General features: G+C 39.5%; 1 protein-coding gene across 1 annotated transcript in view; it reads right to left on the bottom strand.

Annotated features, from left to right (window-relative positions):
* PARP4 (poly(ADP-ribose) polymerase family member 4) overlaps window positions 1-18,058 on the bottom strand; it is a 120,433-nt gene that overhangs the window by 20,908 nt on the left and 81,467 nt on the right. The window contains exons 30-32 of the mRNA XM_081083578.1: window positions 17,903-18,025; window positions 2,008-3,075; window positions 199-298 (exon numbers count right to left, since the gene is read on the bottom strand). Of these exons, the coding sequence (XP_080939704.1) occupies window positions 199-298; window positions 2,008-3,075; window positions 17,903-18,025 (1,291 nt within the window). The remainder of the gene's footprint in view (window positions 1-198; window positions 299-2,007; window positions 3,076-17,902; window positions 18,026-18,058) is intronic.

The following is an 18,058-nucleotide window of genomic DNA, read 5'->3' as shown; positions in this document are numbered from 1 at the left end:
TGCTAATAAACTTGCATAGGTGATACCCTAATTGGTGGTAAAGATATTACTAGAAACTAATCCCCTATTTCCTTTGATGATTAACAAATATAATTCCATTCATATGTAACTTACATAATTATTATATTAATACACTAGCTTACAAAAGTTATAACAATTAGAGCATGTGATTTAATGAATAGAAAAATAGTGACTTACCTAGAGATCGAATGCCTTTTTGTACAAGAAAACTGTTCAAAATAGTTGTATTCAGATTTAATATAAGTCCCAGTGCTGGTGTAAGTTTCCAGAAGCCATCCTATGAAGTCAGAAAACAAATTTAACTAACATTCTTGAAATTTCATCACATAAGAAGTTATGGGATGAGTAAGTTTCCAATAATTTCAATTCAGTTTATTAAGACATGTCTAAAATTTTTATTACTGTAAAATCAAAGTTCTTCATATACTAGAGACACAGTACATACTATAGACACTAAATATCTAGTGGCATTTATAAAACGTCTGAAAAAAGGCACATGTGTAGAGATATTTTAAAAATGGTACTATATATTTTTTCTTCTAACAATGCATTGTTTCTCAAAGCAATGTTCCTCAAACTTTTAAATAGCATGATTCCTTTGTTAAACATTAAAAATGTGCCCTTATGATGTCTGAATCATGAACCTGACAAATTTTTACTAAATATAAAATTTTTATGTTGAATATGCTCTTTCAAGTTACTTCCTTGTGTTCACTGTCCCCCACTCACCCCAGCAAAGAACCACTGCTTTTCAGGCTAACCTTTATCACATGCTTGTGGGAGTGAGGTAAGCTTCCATGTGAGGATTAGACAGACTCTATGTCTCAGGGGAACCCATACAGGGAGCAGAAAGGAGGGTGATATCACAGGCAGATGCACATGTTAAAGAATCTATGGCCATAATTTGAAAAATACCAGCAGTGATAATATGTCCCAACCAGTATTGAACAGGTGCTAGGTGGTATTTTATCTTTTCAGCCATTCTTTGTGGAGGTATTATTATTATAGCCACTTTGCAGATTGAGGACACTGGAGTACAGAAAGGTTAAGGTACTTGTTCAAAGTTACACAGCTAAGAAGTGGCACAGCCAGGATTTAAGCCCTAACAGTTTGGCTCCAGGGTCCACAGATAGCAGTGGCTGCTATACTGCTACCTATACTGCGTTTATGTACATCTTTCCAGGTTAGGGCAGCTGGGCAACTGTTATTATCTTGTTTAAACTTGAAACCACAATACAATGTAGATACTATTATTATTCCCATTATATAGGTAAGGAAACTGAGGCTGAAAAAGGTTATCTGACTTGCCCCAAATCACCAAGTAGCAGCATTGGGACTCAAACTTAGTCTTATACAAAATCCAGTTGTTTCTGTTACTCAACGACATCAAAAGAAATAACTACAGATGTGAGAGAGGGCCTTAGTACCTGTGCAGGAGGTAAATTTATTTAATCATTCCATTTGAGAAGCTAATAAGCACAATCCTAGATCCTGACACATGCTCTAACACAATCTTACATACTGAGTAACATTCCCAGGACCTTCTGCAGAAATATTTAGAGTATGCTTACTAGTATAGTGTTTGTGCTTAACATCACAATGGGAAATTCATGTGACTTGTAGATCATCAGTCCTAGAACCTAGGAAATTAAGGTCTTACCCTTGGCCCATTCAGGGATGCTCATTTTCAGCTGAGAAATATTATCATTCATTAGCATGATATTCTGGCTGAAGGGTTATAAGTAGAGAGACAAACAACAGTCATCATAGAGTACACTGTTTTGTGCAATTGCCTTTTTTTAAAAAAAATTTCTCAGCAAGATTTTCTCAATGAAGGAAGCAGTGTGTTGATATACTCTGTCACAAGATCCTTCTTAACTCACTGTGGATTGGTCATATACAGTTCAATGACCAGCTACTTTGAGCAGTACTGTTCTCAACTATGAAGCAAATCAACAATAGATGTAGGTGAAATAAGACTAATACCTTGGTTTGCAGACTGAAGAGTTCAGTCCCAGGCACAAAATTCATCCAGCTTTCTTTGCAGTCTATGTCATCCCCGTCGTTTAGTACTGGAAAGCTTGCAGGAAAGTCTCTTCTTGTTATATCAGATTTTTCTACCTTTTTAAAAAGCCTACTTGCAAAAAATCCTGGTGTTTCATCACTTTCTGTTTCAAAAGAACTTAAGCCAGTCAAATATGTATGTGGGAGAGAATCTGATGATGCAGTTCTTGCAGAAATATTTAATGGAGAAGCCCAACATGTTGGAGGAGCCCCATAGGGAGCAAAGCTAATTTGATGCATTGGCTGCTTGTAACTGGTGCTCAAGGGAGCTGAGGAATTTGGAAAATAAAGAGGAGAGGAACCAGGAAGATGATGAAAGCTAGACCCTCCGGTTGGACCAGGGGGAGGAAGTCTAGGAAAAGAGAACAAAGGATTCTGCTGAGGGGGAGAGTCCAACTCAAGGGAACTGTCAGTAAAAGGACAGAGCTCAGGGCCTTCATTCAGTGTAGGGAGATCAGACTGTCTGCAGCTAAATAGGACACCTGAGAAAGCAGAACCAGTAAAAGATCCGAAAGGCGGGTTGTGGGAAGGCAGGCTGGGAGGAGAACCCCACTCAAGGGAAACGCCAGGGCAGCAGTCTGTCCTAAGGCCTTGTTCATTATTAGGTGGATCAAACTGTTTGGGACTAGCAAGAGAACCAAAAAGAGAGCTCCGAGGATAGAGGAAAGCAGAACCAACAGAGGAAGCAGCTAGGGAACTGGTTGAACCAGGGGCAGCAAAGGATTTGGAAAGAGCCACTTTAGGTGAACTGGCGTTTGTAAAATGTGGTTTAATTTCTGTGTGTTTAAATGAATCTACCTGACTTAAGTCCAACGGCCTTTCTACATCTCTACATTCAAAATTCTGTGTTAAAGGTTTTTCTGGTATGTGGAAACCTAAGCTACACTCTCCAAAACCTTTAAAAACTTCCAGCTTAGATGATCTACATTTTATTTTAGTCAAACATTCAAGTTGCAGTTCTTCGTCCCATCCAGAGGATGCTAAAAGAGTCTGCCCAGAAGAAAAAATTATGATGTCAGGGAAAACAGAATAAAATGACCAATCAAGCAAATGTCGTTCTTAGTAGCTGACTTCCCTGTAGTCAAGCAATTGCTTATCCCAGAGCATTGAAAAGAAAAAAAAGCTATTCAAGATCATTTAAATGAAACACCCTCATAGGTATGGAATATGAGATTTGGAGAGGATACCAGCAATAAATATATTACAGACCTTAATCTCTCTTAGTTCTCAGAATCACAGAATTTTGAACACCCCTTATTTTACACCAGAGAAAACTAAAGACCATAGAAGTGATTTACCCAAGATTTTACAATTAGCAGTGTCAGTGTGTAAACTAGCCCTAAAATAAGCTGGTAATTTGAAATAAAATTTTCTAGTCCTTTATACTGTTTTACAGCAATATATAGAAAATGAGAAAACTGGAAAAAAATTCAAAAGCTTTAAAGTAACTAAGGGAATATACCTTTATGCCAGAATATAAACAAAATATATAACAAAAGGGATTGAAAGGTGCTATGTTACTATTATTGTTTGAAAACAATTTAAAGAGAATTCCTTAAAAAGTTCATGTAAATAAAATGCAGTTTTACATGAATTACAAGCCCTTGAGGCATTTTGGAATTGGGTAGCCTCTAATTTTACCAATGTAAATGAGCTATTTAGAATTTTCAAGAATCAAGATGGTGGTGCCTCCCACAACCACATCAAAATTACAACTAATATACAGAACAACCATCATTCAGAATCACCTGAAAGGTGGCTGAATGGAAGTCCTACAACTAGAGAAGTAAAGAAGAAAGTGCATTGAAATTGGTAGAAGACACATAACGGGCTGGTCCCACACTCATGTGTGCCGTTTTTTTAATTGGGAATTTAAAAAGAGTAGTTCTTTCCCAGCTCAATCAAGTTTTAAGTATAAATTTAAGTAATTAATATTGAAGAACATATTATAAGACATACATTCCAAAATAATAGTTAAAAATAGAAGAAAAGAACCAAGATGGCAGCATAGGTAAACAACTGAACTTGCTACCGTGCACAATCACATTAAAACTACAACTAAAAGACAAAACGAATATCATCCAGAACCATGGGAAGGCTGGCTGAGTGAAAATTCTACAACTAGAAGGAAAGAGAAAAGCGCACTGAATCTGGTAGGAGGTGCAGAGGTGTGGAAGTGTGGAGGTATGGAGGCGTGTGTAAAAGGGGCTGGCAGCTGGGTATGCTGTTGTCGTTTTCAACCAGGAGGGAGATACAAGCTCCTGACTGCTCTGAACTCCAGTTCCAGGCAAGAATTTGGGGACCCAGACTCATACAGAGAGAAACTGTACTGTCTCGCATCGGGCCAGAATGTGAGGGCGGCTTTCTCGCAGAGGTGCTTGCAACTTTCATTGTTCCTGCACAAGACCACAGGACACAGAGACCCAGGACCTATCCGGGGGAGGGTAACCATTGCTGTTTGCACCGCCCCATGATTCCCTGAGACCACGCCCCACTCAATTTACAACCCTACCCAAGCTGTGCGCAGAGGCTTTTGCATACCAATGGCCAGCCTTTCTCCACCTAAAAACCTGTCAAACTGTAGCTGAGTCAGAGAACCCCAGAGTTTCCAAAAGAAGGCCTAAGGTTTGTCAGCAGCCTGCATTACCTCACATCTGCGCCTCATCCGGGCACCTCCAAATCCCAAACAAAGAGGAGGAATCTGCAAATCTCTCTGTAGCTCCTGCTGGGTGGCCCCAGGAAGTGGCTGACTTTGCATCTCCTTAAAGATCCAAGAGCCAGTGTACAGTGGTTAGTGTGAGACCATAACAGATTACAACTTTTCACATTCATAAGTGACACACTCAAGGGGCAGATTCAGTGAGCACCAAAGCCCCACTGAAGCAAGTCTTGCCCCATAAGGGTGTTTCCTGAATAGCAGCTCTCCCACTGTAGTCATAGCTGGCCCCCACAGCCAATTGGCCTGGAGGTCAATTCCACCCAGTGATACCAACAGCAATCAAGGCTCAACTACAATAAGACTGTGCACACAGCCCACAAAGGGGTGCACCAAGAGTGTCCACCTCAGGTAATTAGGGAGGCTGAGCCACTGGACCCTATAGGACACCTAGCACAGAAAGCCACTCTATCAACACAGGGAAGCAGCCAAAATGCGGAGACAAAGAAACAGGTCACAAATGACAGAAATGGAGGAAAGCAAACTACTAGATACAGAGTTCAAAACCATGGCTATAAGGCTACTCAGGAATCTTCTAGAAACCTCAAGAAATATAGTGAGACCCTCGAGGATATGAAAAAGGACCAATTAGGAATTAAGCATACACTGACTGAAATAAAGAATATTATACAGAGATCCAACAGCAGACTACAGGATCCCAAGAATCAAGGCAAAGATTTGAAATACGAAGAAGCAAAAAACACACAACCAGAAAAGCAAAAGGAAAAAAGAATACAAAAATATGAAGATAGTTCAAGGAGCCTCTGGGACAACTTCAAGCGTACCAACATACAAATTATGGGGGTGCCAGAAGAAGAGAGAGAGCAAGATATTGAAAACCTATTTGAAGAAATAATGACAGAAAACTTCCCCTACCTGGTGAAAGAAATAGATTTACAAGTCCAGGAAGCACAGAGAACCCCACACAAAAGGAATCCAAAGAGGACCACACCAAGACACATCATAATTAAAATGCCAAGAGCAAAAGACAAAGAGAGAATCTTAAAAGCAGCAAGAGAAAAAAAGTTAGTTACCTACAAGGGAGTACCCATACAGCTGTCAGCTGATTTCTCAACAGAAACTATGCAGGCCAGAAGGGAGTGGCAAGAAATATTCAAAGTGACGAATAGCAAGAACCTACAACCAAGATTACTCTACCCAGCAAAGCTATCATTTAAAATTGAAGGTCAGATAAAGAGCTTCACAGATAAGAAAAGCTAAAGGAGTTCATCACCACCAAACCAGTATTATATGAAATGCTGAAGGGTGTTCTTTAAGAAGAGGAAGAAGAAGAAAAAGGTAAAGATGAAAATTATGAACAACAAAGTGACAGCAAATACATATCTATCAACAAGTGAATCTAAAAATCAGGTAAATAAAAAATCTGATGAACAGAATAAACTGGTGACTAGAATAGAATCAGGGTCATAGAAAGGGAGAGGACTGACAATTCTCAGGGGGAAGGGAGTGTGGGGGTTGCGGAAAGAGACTGGACAAAAATCGTAAACCTATGGACAAGGACAGTGGGGGGGTTAAGGGCAGAGGGTGGGGTGGGAACTGGGTGGAGGGGAGCTATGAGGGGAAAAAGAGAAACTACTGCAATAATATGAACAATAAAGATTTATTTTAGAGGAGAACCAAGATGGCGGCATAGGTTAACGCCGGAGTTTGCTGCTTTGAACAACTACTTCAAAAGTGAAACTAAAAGACGGAACGGACATCACCCAGAACCACTGGAACGCTGGCTGAGTGGAAGTCCTACAACTAGGAGGAAAGAGAAACGCATACGGACACTCAGAGGAGGCGCAGTGCTGAAGTCAAATTCTGAGGTGCGGAGTGCGCAGAGCGGGCTGGCGGCGGAGGGCGCGGTTGGCGTTTTCAATCGGGAGGGAGTCGCAGACTCTGAGCTCCAGATACAGGCGAGTCTTTAGGGACCCAGACTCAAACGGGAGAAGCAGGACTGCCTGGCTTCGGTCAGAGCGAGTGCAGCTTTCTCTCCGAGCTTTGCAGCGGGTGCTGGAACTCAGAGAGGCAGAGCCCCTGGGGACAGGACTGAGAGCCGCCATAACTGCTCTCTCCAGCCCACCCTGTTGATCCTGTGCGACCCGCCCCGCCCAAGCCCTGCCAGAGGCATTTGCCCGATAGCCTCAGGCAAACGCCAGATTAGCACCTCCCTAGAGGACAGAAGTTCTCTCACTGCTGACACAGCTGATTCTCATAATCACTTGGCCTGGAGGTCAAACCCTCCCTGGAATTAGCTACAACAAAGATTTAACTATAAGACTGCGAACAAAGACCACTAGGGGGTGCACCAAGGAAGCATAACAAAATGCGGAGACAAAGAAACAGGACAAAATTGTCAATGGAAGATATAGAGTTCAGAACCACACTTTTAAGGTCTCTCAAGAACTGTTTAGAAGCCGCCGATAAACTTAATGAGATCTACAAGAAAACTAATGAGACCCTCGATGTTATATTGGGGAACCAACTAGAAATTAAGCATACACGGACTGAAATAATGAATATTATACAGACTCCCGACAGCAGAACAGAGGAGCGCAAGAATCAAGTCAATGATTTGAAATGCGAGGAAGCAAAAAACAGCCAAACGGAAAAGAAAAATGAAAAAAGAATCCAAAAATGCGAGGATAGTGTAAGGAGCCTCTGGGACAGCTTCAAGCGTACCAACATCAGAATTATAGGGGTGCCAGAAGATGAGAGAGAGCAAGATATTGAAAACCTATTTGAAAAAAATAATGACAAAAAACTTCCCCCACCTGGTGAAAGAAATGGACTTACAGGTCCAAGAAGCGCGGAGAACCCCAAACAAAAGGAATCCAAAGAGGACCACACCAAGACACATCATCATTAAAATGCCAAGAGCAAAAGATAAAGAGAGAATCTTAAAAACAGCAAGAGAAAGAAACTCAGTTACCTACAAGGGAATACCCATACGACTGTCAGCTGATTTCTCAACAGAAACTTTGCAGGCCAGAAGGGAGTGGCAAGAAATATTCAAAGTGATGAATACCAAGAACCTACAACCAAGATTACTTTATCCAGCAAAGCTATCATTCAGAATTGAAGGTCAGATAAAGAGCTTCACAGATAAGGAAAAGCTAAAGGAGTTCATCACCACCAAACCAGTATTATATGAAATGCTGAAAGGTATCCTTTAAGAAGAGGAAGAAGAAGAAAAAGGTAAAGATACAAATTATGAACAACAAATATGCATCTATCAACAAGTGAATCTAAGAATCAAGTGAATAAATAATCTGATGAACAGAATGAACTGTTGATTATAATAGAATCAGGGACATAGAAAGGGAATGGACTGACTATTCTTGGGGGGGAAAGGGGTGTGGCAGATGCGGGAAGAGACTGGACAAAAATCGTGCACCTATGGATGAGGACAGTGGGTGGGAAGTGAGGGCGGAGGGTGGGGCGGGAACTGGGAGGAGGGGAGTTATGGGGGGAAAAAAGAGGAACAAATGTAATAATCTGAACAATAAAGATTTAATTTAAAAAAAAAAGATTTATTTTAAAAAATCATGTTTATCTGTTAAAAAAATGTTCTTAATGAGATAACTGAAAAAGAACAATTACATTAGTGATGGGCTTGACTTATTAAAGTATTTTGTTAAATTACAATAATTAGACAAATCAATAGGACAGAACACCTGGTCCAGAAACAGATCTTAAAACATGTGGGAATCTAGTAGATGATAAAGATGGCATTTCAAGTCAAATAGGAGGAAAAGAAGAATTATGCAATAGATAGTGTTAGAAAAAGTTGGCAGCTACCTGAAAAAGAATAATGTTGGTTGAAGACTTCCTATCTTATACCAGAATAGATTCCAATTGGGTGAAAAATTCAAACATGAAACCATAAAATGACTTAAAGATATAATTAAGGGGAATTTTTTTAAAAAAGCATAATCTCTGAACAGGAAAGGTATTTCTAAGCATGACAAAAAACAAAAATGATACAAGACAAAACCACCAAAAGTGAATTTTAAAATTTACATATAAACTGTTTGCTCTACATAAAACCACAGCACATTTACTAGTAAATAGCAATCCATTTTGCCTGGCTGGTGTGGCTCAATTGGTTGGGCTTCGTCCTGTGCACTGAAAGGATTTGGTTCAATTCCAAAAATAGCTAACTGGTTTTGTTTTTTTTTAATGTTTGAAAAGCTTCCTTTGGAACAGTGGTTCTCAACCTTCCTAATGCCTCAACCCTTTAATACAGTTCTTCATGTTGTGGTGACCCCCAATTTCATTGTTACAAATTGAACATAATTAAAGCATAGTGATTAATCACAAAACAATATGTAATTATATATGTGTTTTCCGATGGTCTTAGGCAACCCCTGTGAAAGGGTCGTTCGACCCTCAAAGGGGTCGCGACCCACAGGTTGAGAACCGCTGCTTTGGATTCTGAAAGGAATGATTCAAAACCTGGCAAAGATAACACACACACACACACACTACAGACCAATGTTTCTGATGAATACATATGCAAAAATCCTAAAGAAAATACTACCAAATCAAATTCAACAATACATGTTAAAAAAATGATATTTCACGATCAAGTGGCATTCATTCCAGGGTCATAAGGATGGTTCAGCATACACAAATCAATCAATGTAATACACCACATTAACAAAACAACAGATAAAATTCCTCTGATCTTATCAATAGATGGAGAAAAAAACATTTAATAAATACAACATTCACTTATTATTAAAACACTCAATAAAATAGGAATAAAGGAAAGTACTTCAACATAATAAAGGCCATGTATTACAAACCCTCAGCCAATATTATACTCAATGGCAAAAAACTATAAGTTTTTCCTCTAAAATCAGGAACAAGACAAGGGTACTCACTCTCACCACTCTTAGTCAACATAGTTCTGGAAGTCCTAGGCAGAGTAATAAGCAAGAGAAAGAAATAAAATGCATCCAAATCAGGAAGGAAGAAGTAAAAGTGTCACTTTTTGCAGATGACATGATTCTGTATATAGAATATCCTAAAGAGTCCACCAAAAAACTATTAGAAATAGACAAATACAGTAAAGTTGCAGGATACAAAATCAATGTACAAAAATCCAATGCCTTCATGAATACTAACAACAAAACGTCAGAAAAAGAAATGAAAAAAAACAATACCTTTTGCAATTGCAACCAAAAGAATAAAATATCCAGGAATAAACAAAGGATGTGAAAGACCTATATACCGAAAACTACAAAGCATTATTAAAAGAGATAAAAAAAAGACACAATAAAATGGAAAGATATTCTGTGTTCATGGATTGAAAGAATCAACATAGTTGAAATGGCCATATTACCCAAAGCAAGATACAGATTTAATGCAATCCCCATCAAAATCCCAGTGTCATTCTTTAAAGGAAAAGAACAAAAACTCATCAGATTTGTATGGAACACAAAAGACCTTGAATAGCCAAAGCAACGAAGCCAGAGGTATCACACTACCTGACTTCAAATTATACCTCAGAGCTATGATAATTAAAAACAGCATGATATTGGCAGAAAAACAGACACACAGATCAATGAAACAGAATTGAGAGCCCAGATATAAAATCACATGTATATGAGCAGGTAATTTTCTACAAAGGAGACAGAAACATATAATGGAGTAAAGAAAGCCTCTTTAATAAATGGTGCTGGGAAAAGCACATGCAAAATAATGAAACTAGATTACAGTTTGTCCCCATATAAAAAAATTAATTCAAAATCTATCAAAGACCTAAATATAAGATCTGAAACAATAAATTACATAGAAAAAAAAACATAGGTACTAAACTTATGGACCATGGTCGTAAAGAACATTTTATGAACTTGATCCCAAAGCAAGGAAAGTAAAGGTAAAAATAAATGAATGGTACTATATGAAACTAAAAAGCTTCTGCACAGCAAAAGAAACCGACAACAAAACAAAGAGGCAGCTGACAGAATGGAAGATGGTATTTGCAAACAAAAGCTCCGATAAAGGTTTAATATCCAGAATATGTAAAGAACTCATAAAATTCAACATTAAAGAATCCAATTAAAAGATGGGCAGAGAACCTGAATGGACACCTCTCCCAAGAAGACATGCAGATGGCCAATAGACATATGAAAAGATGTTCAACCTCACTAGCAATTAGGGAAATGCAAATCAAAACTACAATGAGATACCACCTCATACCTATTAGAATGGCTATAATCAACAAGAAAAGTAATAGCAAGTGTTGGAGAGGTGGTACAGAATGTAGACTGCTGGTGGGAATGTAGACTTGTACAGCCACTATGGAAAACAGTGTGGCAGTTCCTCAAAAAAATTAAGAACAAAATTACAATATGACCCAGCAATCTCTCTCCTGGGTATATACCCAAAAAACTTGAAAACATGTATTTGCAAAGATATATGCACCTTTATGTTCATTGCAGCATTATTCATGGTGCCAAGACATGGAGACAACCAAAGTGTCCTTCAATAAAGGACTGGGTAAAGAAGATGTGGTACATATATTACTTAGCCATAAGAGAGAATGAAATACTGCCATTTGCAACAACATGGATGGACCTTGAGAATATTATGCTCAGTGACATTAGTCAGTCAGAAAAAACTAAGAACCATATGATTTTACTCACATGTGGGATACAAAACTGATACTTGTGGAAACAAACAGCAGTGTGATGATTGTCAGAGAGAAAGGGGTGAAGGGATTGGGAGTGAAGAAGCCCTAATATATGGTGACAGAAGATTATTTGACTTTGGGTGGTGGGCACATAGTGAATGTACACAACTTGCATAATAGAAGTGTACACTTGAAACCTATCTCATCTTATTAACCAATGTCACCCCAATAAATTTAGAAATTAATTAAAAATTTAAAAATAATATGTTTATAATAGCTAATTTAATATCTTTGTTTACTACCTTTATTATACCTTAATTTCTGGGTTTGTTTTTATTGATTGACTAGAGGCCCGGTGCACAAAATTTGTGCACTGGGGGGTGGTGTCCCACAGCCCAGCCTGAACCCTCTCCAATCTGGGACCCCTGGGGGAATGTTCAACTGCTGGTTTAGGCCCAGAGGTCGGACATCCCTCTCACAATCCGGGACTGCTGGCTCCCAACCACTCGCCTGCCTGCCTGCCTGATTGCCCTAACTGCTTCTGCCTGCCAGCCTGATCACCCCTAACCACTCCCCTGCCAGCCTGATCACCTCTAACCACTTCCCTGCCAGCCTGATCACCCCTAACCACTCCCCTGCCAGCCTGATCAATGCCTAACTGCTCCCCTGCAGGCCCAGTACCCCCCAACTGCCCTCCCCTGCTGGCCTGTTCGCCCACAACTGCTCTCCCCTGTCGGCTATCTTCTGGTGGCCATCTTGTGACCACATGGGTGCGGCAATTTTGCGTGAGGGTGTGACAGTCAATTTGCATATTACCTCTTTATTATATAGACTTTTAAAAAATATATTTTATTGATTTCTTACAGAGAGGAAGGGAGAGGGATAGAGAGTTAGAAATATCGATGAGAGAGAAACATCGATCAGCTGCCTCTTGCACACTCCCTACTGGGTATGTGCCTGCAACCAAGGTACATGCCCTTGACCGGAATCGAACCTGGGACCCTTGAGTCCGCAGGCCGACGCTCTATCCATTGAGCCAAACCAGTTAGGGCTATTATATAGGGTTTTGCTCCTCATTATAGGTCATCTTTTCACTTCTCCGACTGCGTGGTAATTTTTAAATGGACAATAGACATGTGAATTTCACACTGTTGAGGTACTGAAAAAGTTTTAAAATCCCTTTACATTGTTTTAGGCTTGGTTATGGTACATAGTTCAGTTATTTGGAAATAATTTTATTCTTTTGAGTCTAAAGGTGGGATGAGAATAGCTTTAGTCTAGAACAGCCATGGGCAAACTACGGCCCGCAGGCCAGATCCGGCCCGTTTGAAATGAATGAAACTAAAAAAAAAAAAGACCGTACCCTTTTATGTAATGATGTTTACTTTGAATTTATATTAGTTCACACAAACACTCCATCCATGCTTTTGTTCCGGCCCTCTGGTCCAGTTTAAGAACCCATTGTGGCCCTCGAGTCAAAAAGTTTGCCCACCCCTGGTCTAGATCCTTTGGTAAAGCACTTTGACTAGGTCAATAGCCTTCTGGGAGCTCTGTATGGAAATCTTTCCACATAGGCTGTGGCAATGCAAGCCATTTCTGACCCTGTGTGAGCTTCATAATGATTGCTCTACCAGCTTCTCCTTTCTTATGGTTCTTTCGCTAGCCTCGATTTTTACTTCCCACATACTCTAATCAGGCCTCAGCCAAGGACTAGAAAGGAACCCTCCACAGGTCCCTGGAGCCCATTCTATGCCAGTAATTTACCTCTTAACCTTAGCCACTTTGGTCTCCCTGATCCCCACTTACTCTGTCCCCCTCACTCAGAGGCACTATCAGGCTGTTTTGGGATCTAACATCCTTGGGCTATTGGCTAGGGACTCTTTCCAGGGAGTGAGCTAACAATATAGGACTCAATTCATTTGTTTTCTTCTCTAAGGGATCACAGTTCTGCTCTATCCAAAAGCCACCAGTTCATATATTTTCTCCAATCAAATATATATATGTTGTTTAAGGTGGGAGAATACATCCACTTCCTAACTGCATCCTGTTACTCCTTCATGGTCAGTTGCAGAGTTTTCCTCACTATTTAAAATTTAAAATGCACATATTCTCTGTCCTTTGAAGTCTGCTTTTAGAAATATCTCCTACAAATACACTACAACACATGGGAAATAACACACATAAAGGTTATTCCTGTAGCACAGTTTGTTACAGGCATGAAATAAACTTAAAGTCCATTGACAAAGGACTTGGCTAAATAAATTCTAGCACATCCATATGATATAATGCTATTCAGCTATAAAAATAAGGAAATTGTTCTTCAATATATTTCCAAGGTATAGAGCAATGTGCATAGTATATACACTGTATATAGTACACACATGTTGGAAAATTCACATTTAGCTCATATATGTATGTGCTACCCTGGAGAGATTTCACAAGGATCCAGTAACCATGGGTACTCTGGGGAGGGGAACTGGGAGAATGAGGACGTTTAGAAGGATTCACTTTCTCCCCTTCTATACAGTTTGGATTTGAACCATGTGATTATGAGAGAAACAATTTTACTAAATTAACAAAAATAAGGTCATACTTTCCAGCATGATTCTCGATTGACCAAAATTATTCACTTTGCTCCTCTCTCCCTTCAAGTTCCCAATCTTTAATTATGTTTAATCACCTTCATCTACAAGGGACAAGGAAGGCCCTCAAGAGAGAGAATGCTGAAATATAGGACTGGAAGGGCTCTAATTTTATTTGTAATACTCTATTTGTTGCTAACAACAGTTGAAGTACTGAATTTTAAAAATAACTTACTTTATGTGATATCATGTGATCTCATTCAGTTGTGGAATATAATGAACAACATGAACTGATGAACAAAAATAGATCCAGAGATAGAGAAGCATGGGACAGACCATCAAACTTCAGAGGGAAGGCAGGGGAGGGTAGTGGGTAAGAGATCAACCAAAGGACTTGTATGCATGCATATAAGCATAACCAATGGACACAGACACTAGGGGGGGGTGAGGGCATGTGCTGGGGGATAGAGGTAGCTGGGGAGAGGTCAATGGGGGAAAATGGAGAGATATGTAATACTTTTAAACAAAGAATTTTTTTTAAAAAAACTTACTTTAAAACTTAGATCAGAAGTTATTTTTATAAAACCTCTATCTTTTACTTTGCCAGGAATATTCCAGGGCCTGTTCTCTGACTGCCTGTTATTGCTCTAACTTGAAATCATTCGAAATGGAATTCTTTTCGTGTCACATTTTGGTAAGTAAAATAAACCATGAGGGACAGTCACAAAGGCTTGAATATTTTTGCTAAATTTGATGGTTCATTCAGAAAAAATTATTGTAGCTAAAATAAACTATCAAGTCATCAATTTAATTTGTAACATAAATTTTCATCCTAAAGGTTTGGATCTGGAAGTATTAATATCCAAAGCATTTAGCACAGAGAATACTGTCAATAATATTATAATAACTATGTATGGTGTCAAATGGGTACTGGACTTATGGGGTGATCACTTTGTAAATTATATAAATGACTAATCACTATTTGTACACATAATATTGTACGTCAATTGTAGTTGAAAAATTTTTTCACTGTCTTAAAAAATCCAAAACATTTGCAAAATTAGTATGGAATAATTCATTATCACACTATAGTAAAACCCAAATAAAGTTAGAACCAATTTCGAAAATAAATTAAAAAATTTTAGAAACAATAACACGCACTATGAGAAAACAGGTAGACACAAAGAAGGAAATAAACATCACAGATACTCTCATATCCAATGTCCATTTGGCATATATCTCTCCAGACTGTTTTTGTGTGTTTGACCCATATTTAAAATAAATATACACTTTCAATGTCCCATTTTGACAATAGGCTGTCTTGTTCAAGAAATGCAGTTGATTATGAGTTGTGCATCATGAGTTTTGCAAAACATGGCACTCAAATGGCTCCTTGTGGGAGTAACAGAGAGAGTACAGGATCAGAGTCCCTCAGCATGGTCCCTTTCCTGTTCTTTGACAATCCCTGAGCTACATTCCTTGAAATGGAATATGGAAGTTCCAGAATGACCATTGCAGCCTCATGCTGATGCTGTCAACACATACAGTGCCTATGGGTGAGGCTGTGCCTGGCTCAACTTACCACTGTGATCAGCATAAATACACCTCCTTCCTTACTACACTCTCCCAACAATTTGTGTGCTGTTTTTAAATTTATTTATCTTTTGAGTTGGCAATCCATGCCCATGGTATAAGATTCAAAATATCCAAAAGGGTGCATTACAGCAATCAAGTCCCTGCAAAACTTCCTGGTCACCCCGTGATCTGCTCTAGAAATGAGTTCCGTCACCAGCTCTGAGTGTCTCTCCCCAGAGGGGGTAAATGTTCAAAAAATTTAAAATAAGGACATGAACAAATAAGCAAAAAAATGTCCATTCTTTAATTTTTGTTTTTCCATATGGAGTAACATGTTATTCGTACTGTTTTCCACCTTGCTTTTCCTACTTAATGTATCTTAGGGAATTTTCCCATAACAGCACATGAGGACACTCACTTTTTTAATGAGTATTGGTTTAATTTTTTAAAATATGTTTTTATTGATTTCAGAGAGAGGAAGGGAGGGAGAGAGAGATAGAAACATCAATTTTGAAAGAGAATCGTCGATCAGCTGCCTCCTGCACACCCTGTACTGGGGCTGGATGGAGCCCGCAACCCAGGCATGTTCCCTGTCCAGGAATTCAACTGTGACCTCCTAGTTCATAGGTTGATGCTCAACCACTGAGCCACACCAGCTGGGCAACACCTCACTCTTTTTAAGGGCTGTATAGACATTGTACTACACTGCACAGAGTTTGTACTGATCTCCTGTGCCCTCAGCTTGTGGGTGGGTGCCTGTTTTAACACCCTTTCTAATGATGATGACAGCTCATGTTTACTGAATACCAACCAAGAGATAGGCCTGCTCTACTGGCCTATGTGCATTAATTCCTGCACCCTGCATAACAACCCTGTGTGGCAGGTTTTCTACTTTCAATAATCTCCCCCCCTTTTTTTTTTTATCTTGTCAACCCAACGGATAAAAGACTAGATCTCATTACAGTTTTAATTTGCATTTCTCTTAGCCACAATGAGGCTGAGCATCTTCTCTTATGTTTAAGAACCACATTATTTTCTTATTCATGATCAAACCCTTTGCCTGTTTTTCCCTGGAATGACTGATCTTGTTCTTAATTCATAGTTCTTTATATATTAAGGAAATCAATCTGTCTTTGGTGAAAATGTTTTTTCTCAGTTTATCACTGTCTTAGGATTTTTGTCAATTTTATTTCTCTAACCTGGATACCTGAAAGCACTGTCTTGTTCCTTTGCTTTTGAATATGCCTTTCAATTTTTAGTTACATCACATTTGTCAATTTCTATTATATCTCTGGCTGTAAAAGCCACAGTATAAAGCACTATAAACTTTAAGACACATTGGTGGTGAACAGTTTATTTCTGTGTGACAGTTTATTTGTCTGTGAATGAAGCAGAACCATACTTGTTCCCTTTTTTGTACTTTATAGCTTTATTTATATACTAGAGGCCCAGTGCACGAATTCATGCATGGGTGGGGTCCCTCTGGGTGGCCTGAAGGGATTGGGCCGAAACCTGAAGTCCAACGCTGCCTGCAGCTCCTACCTGCTGCTCCCGCTCATCCCAGCCCCACTGTGCCTGCTATGGGCTCGTGCCCAATCAGTCCTGATCAGGAGAGGCTCACACTGCAGCAGCAGCACTCGCCAGCCATGAGCCCTGTGTCTGGCGCCCTCCCAAGGGGTGGGGCCTATGGGATTGGGCTGAAACCGGCTCTCTGACATCCCCTGAGGGGTCCCAGATTGTGAGAGGACACAGGCCAAGCTGAAGGACCCCACCGGTGCATGATCGGGCTGGGGAGGGACCACAGGAGGGCTCCAGGGCATGTCCAGCCCATCTCACTCAGTCCCAATTGGCCAGACCCCAGCAGCAAGCTAACCTATCAGTCAGAGCATCTGCCTCCTGGTGGTCAGTGCACATCATAGCAACTGATCAACTGGTCGACTGTCTTCCCCTTGGTGGTCAGTGCATGTCATAGCGACTGGTTGACCATTTGACTGTCTGCTCCCTGGTGGTCAGTGCACGTCATAGTGAGCAGTGAGCAGGCTTAGCAAATCATTAGCATATTATGCTTTGATTGGTTGTTCAGTCGTTCTGCTGTTTGGTCTATTTGCATATTACCCTTTTACTTTATAGGATGGTGACTTCCTCAGTTATTAACAGCATTTTTATAAATGTACAAATGTTTGTATATATATATTCTGCACATACAAGTAATAAAATTACTATTTTAGCAAAGGGCTCCCCTCACTACCATAAAAATATGAAAACATAATACCAATCTATGTGGTAATTAATATTTACCTGTGATATGCTGGCGTTTGGGTGCTCTTCCTGCCAACTCATGTACGGCAGAAAATCTACATCTTCTTTGGCAATAAGTTCCAAAATATTTGGGGTATTAGGAAAAGGTGACTCATTACCATCCTATATTGAATCACAATTAGATAAAACAAAACA

Source organism: Myotis nattereri (genome assembly GCF_964212035.1).
Source record: "Myotis nattereri genome assembly, chromosome: 2".
Classification (NCBI taxonomy): domain Eukaryota; kingdom Metazoa; phylum Chordata; class Mammalia; order Chiroptera; family Vespertilionidae; genus Myotis; species Myotis nattereri.
Note: the sequence above shows the minus strand (reverse complement) of the source record. Positions and strands in the feature narration are given on the sequence as shown.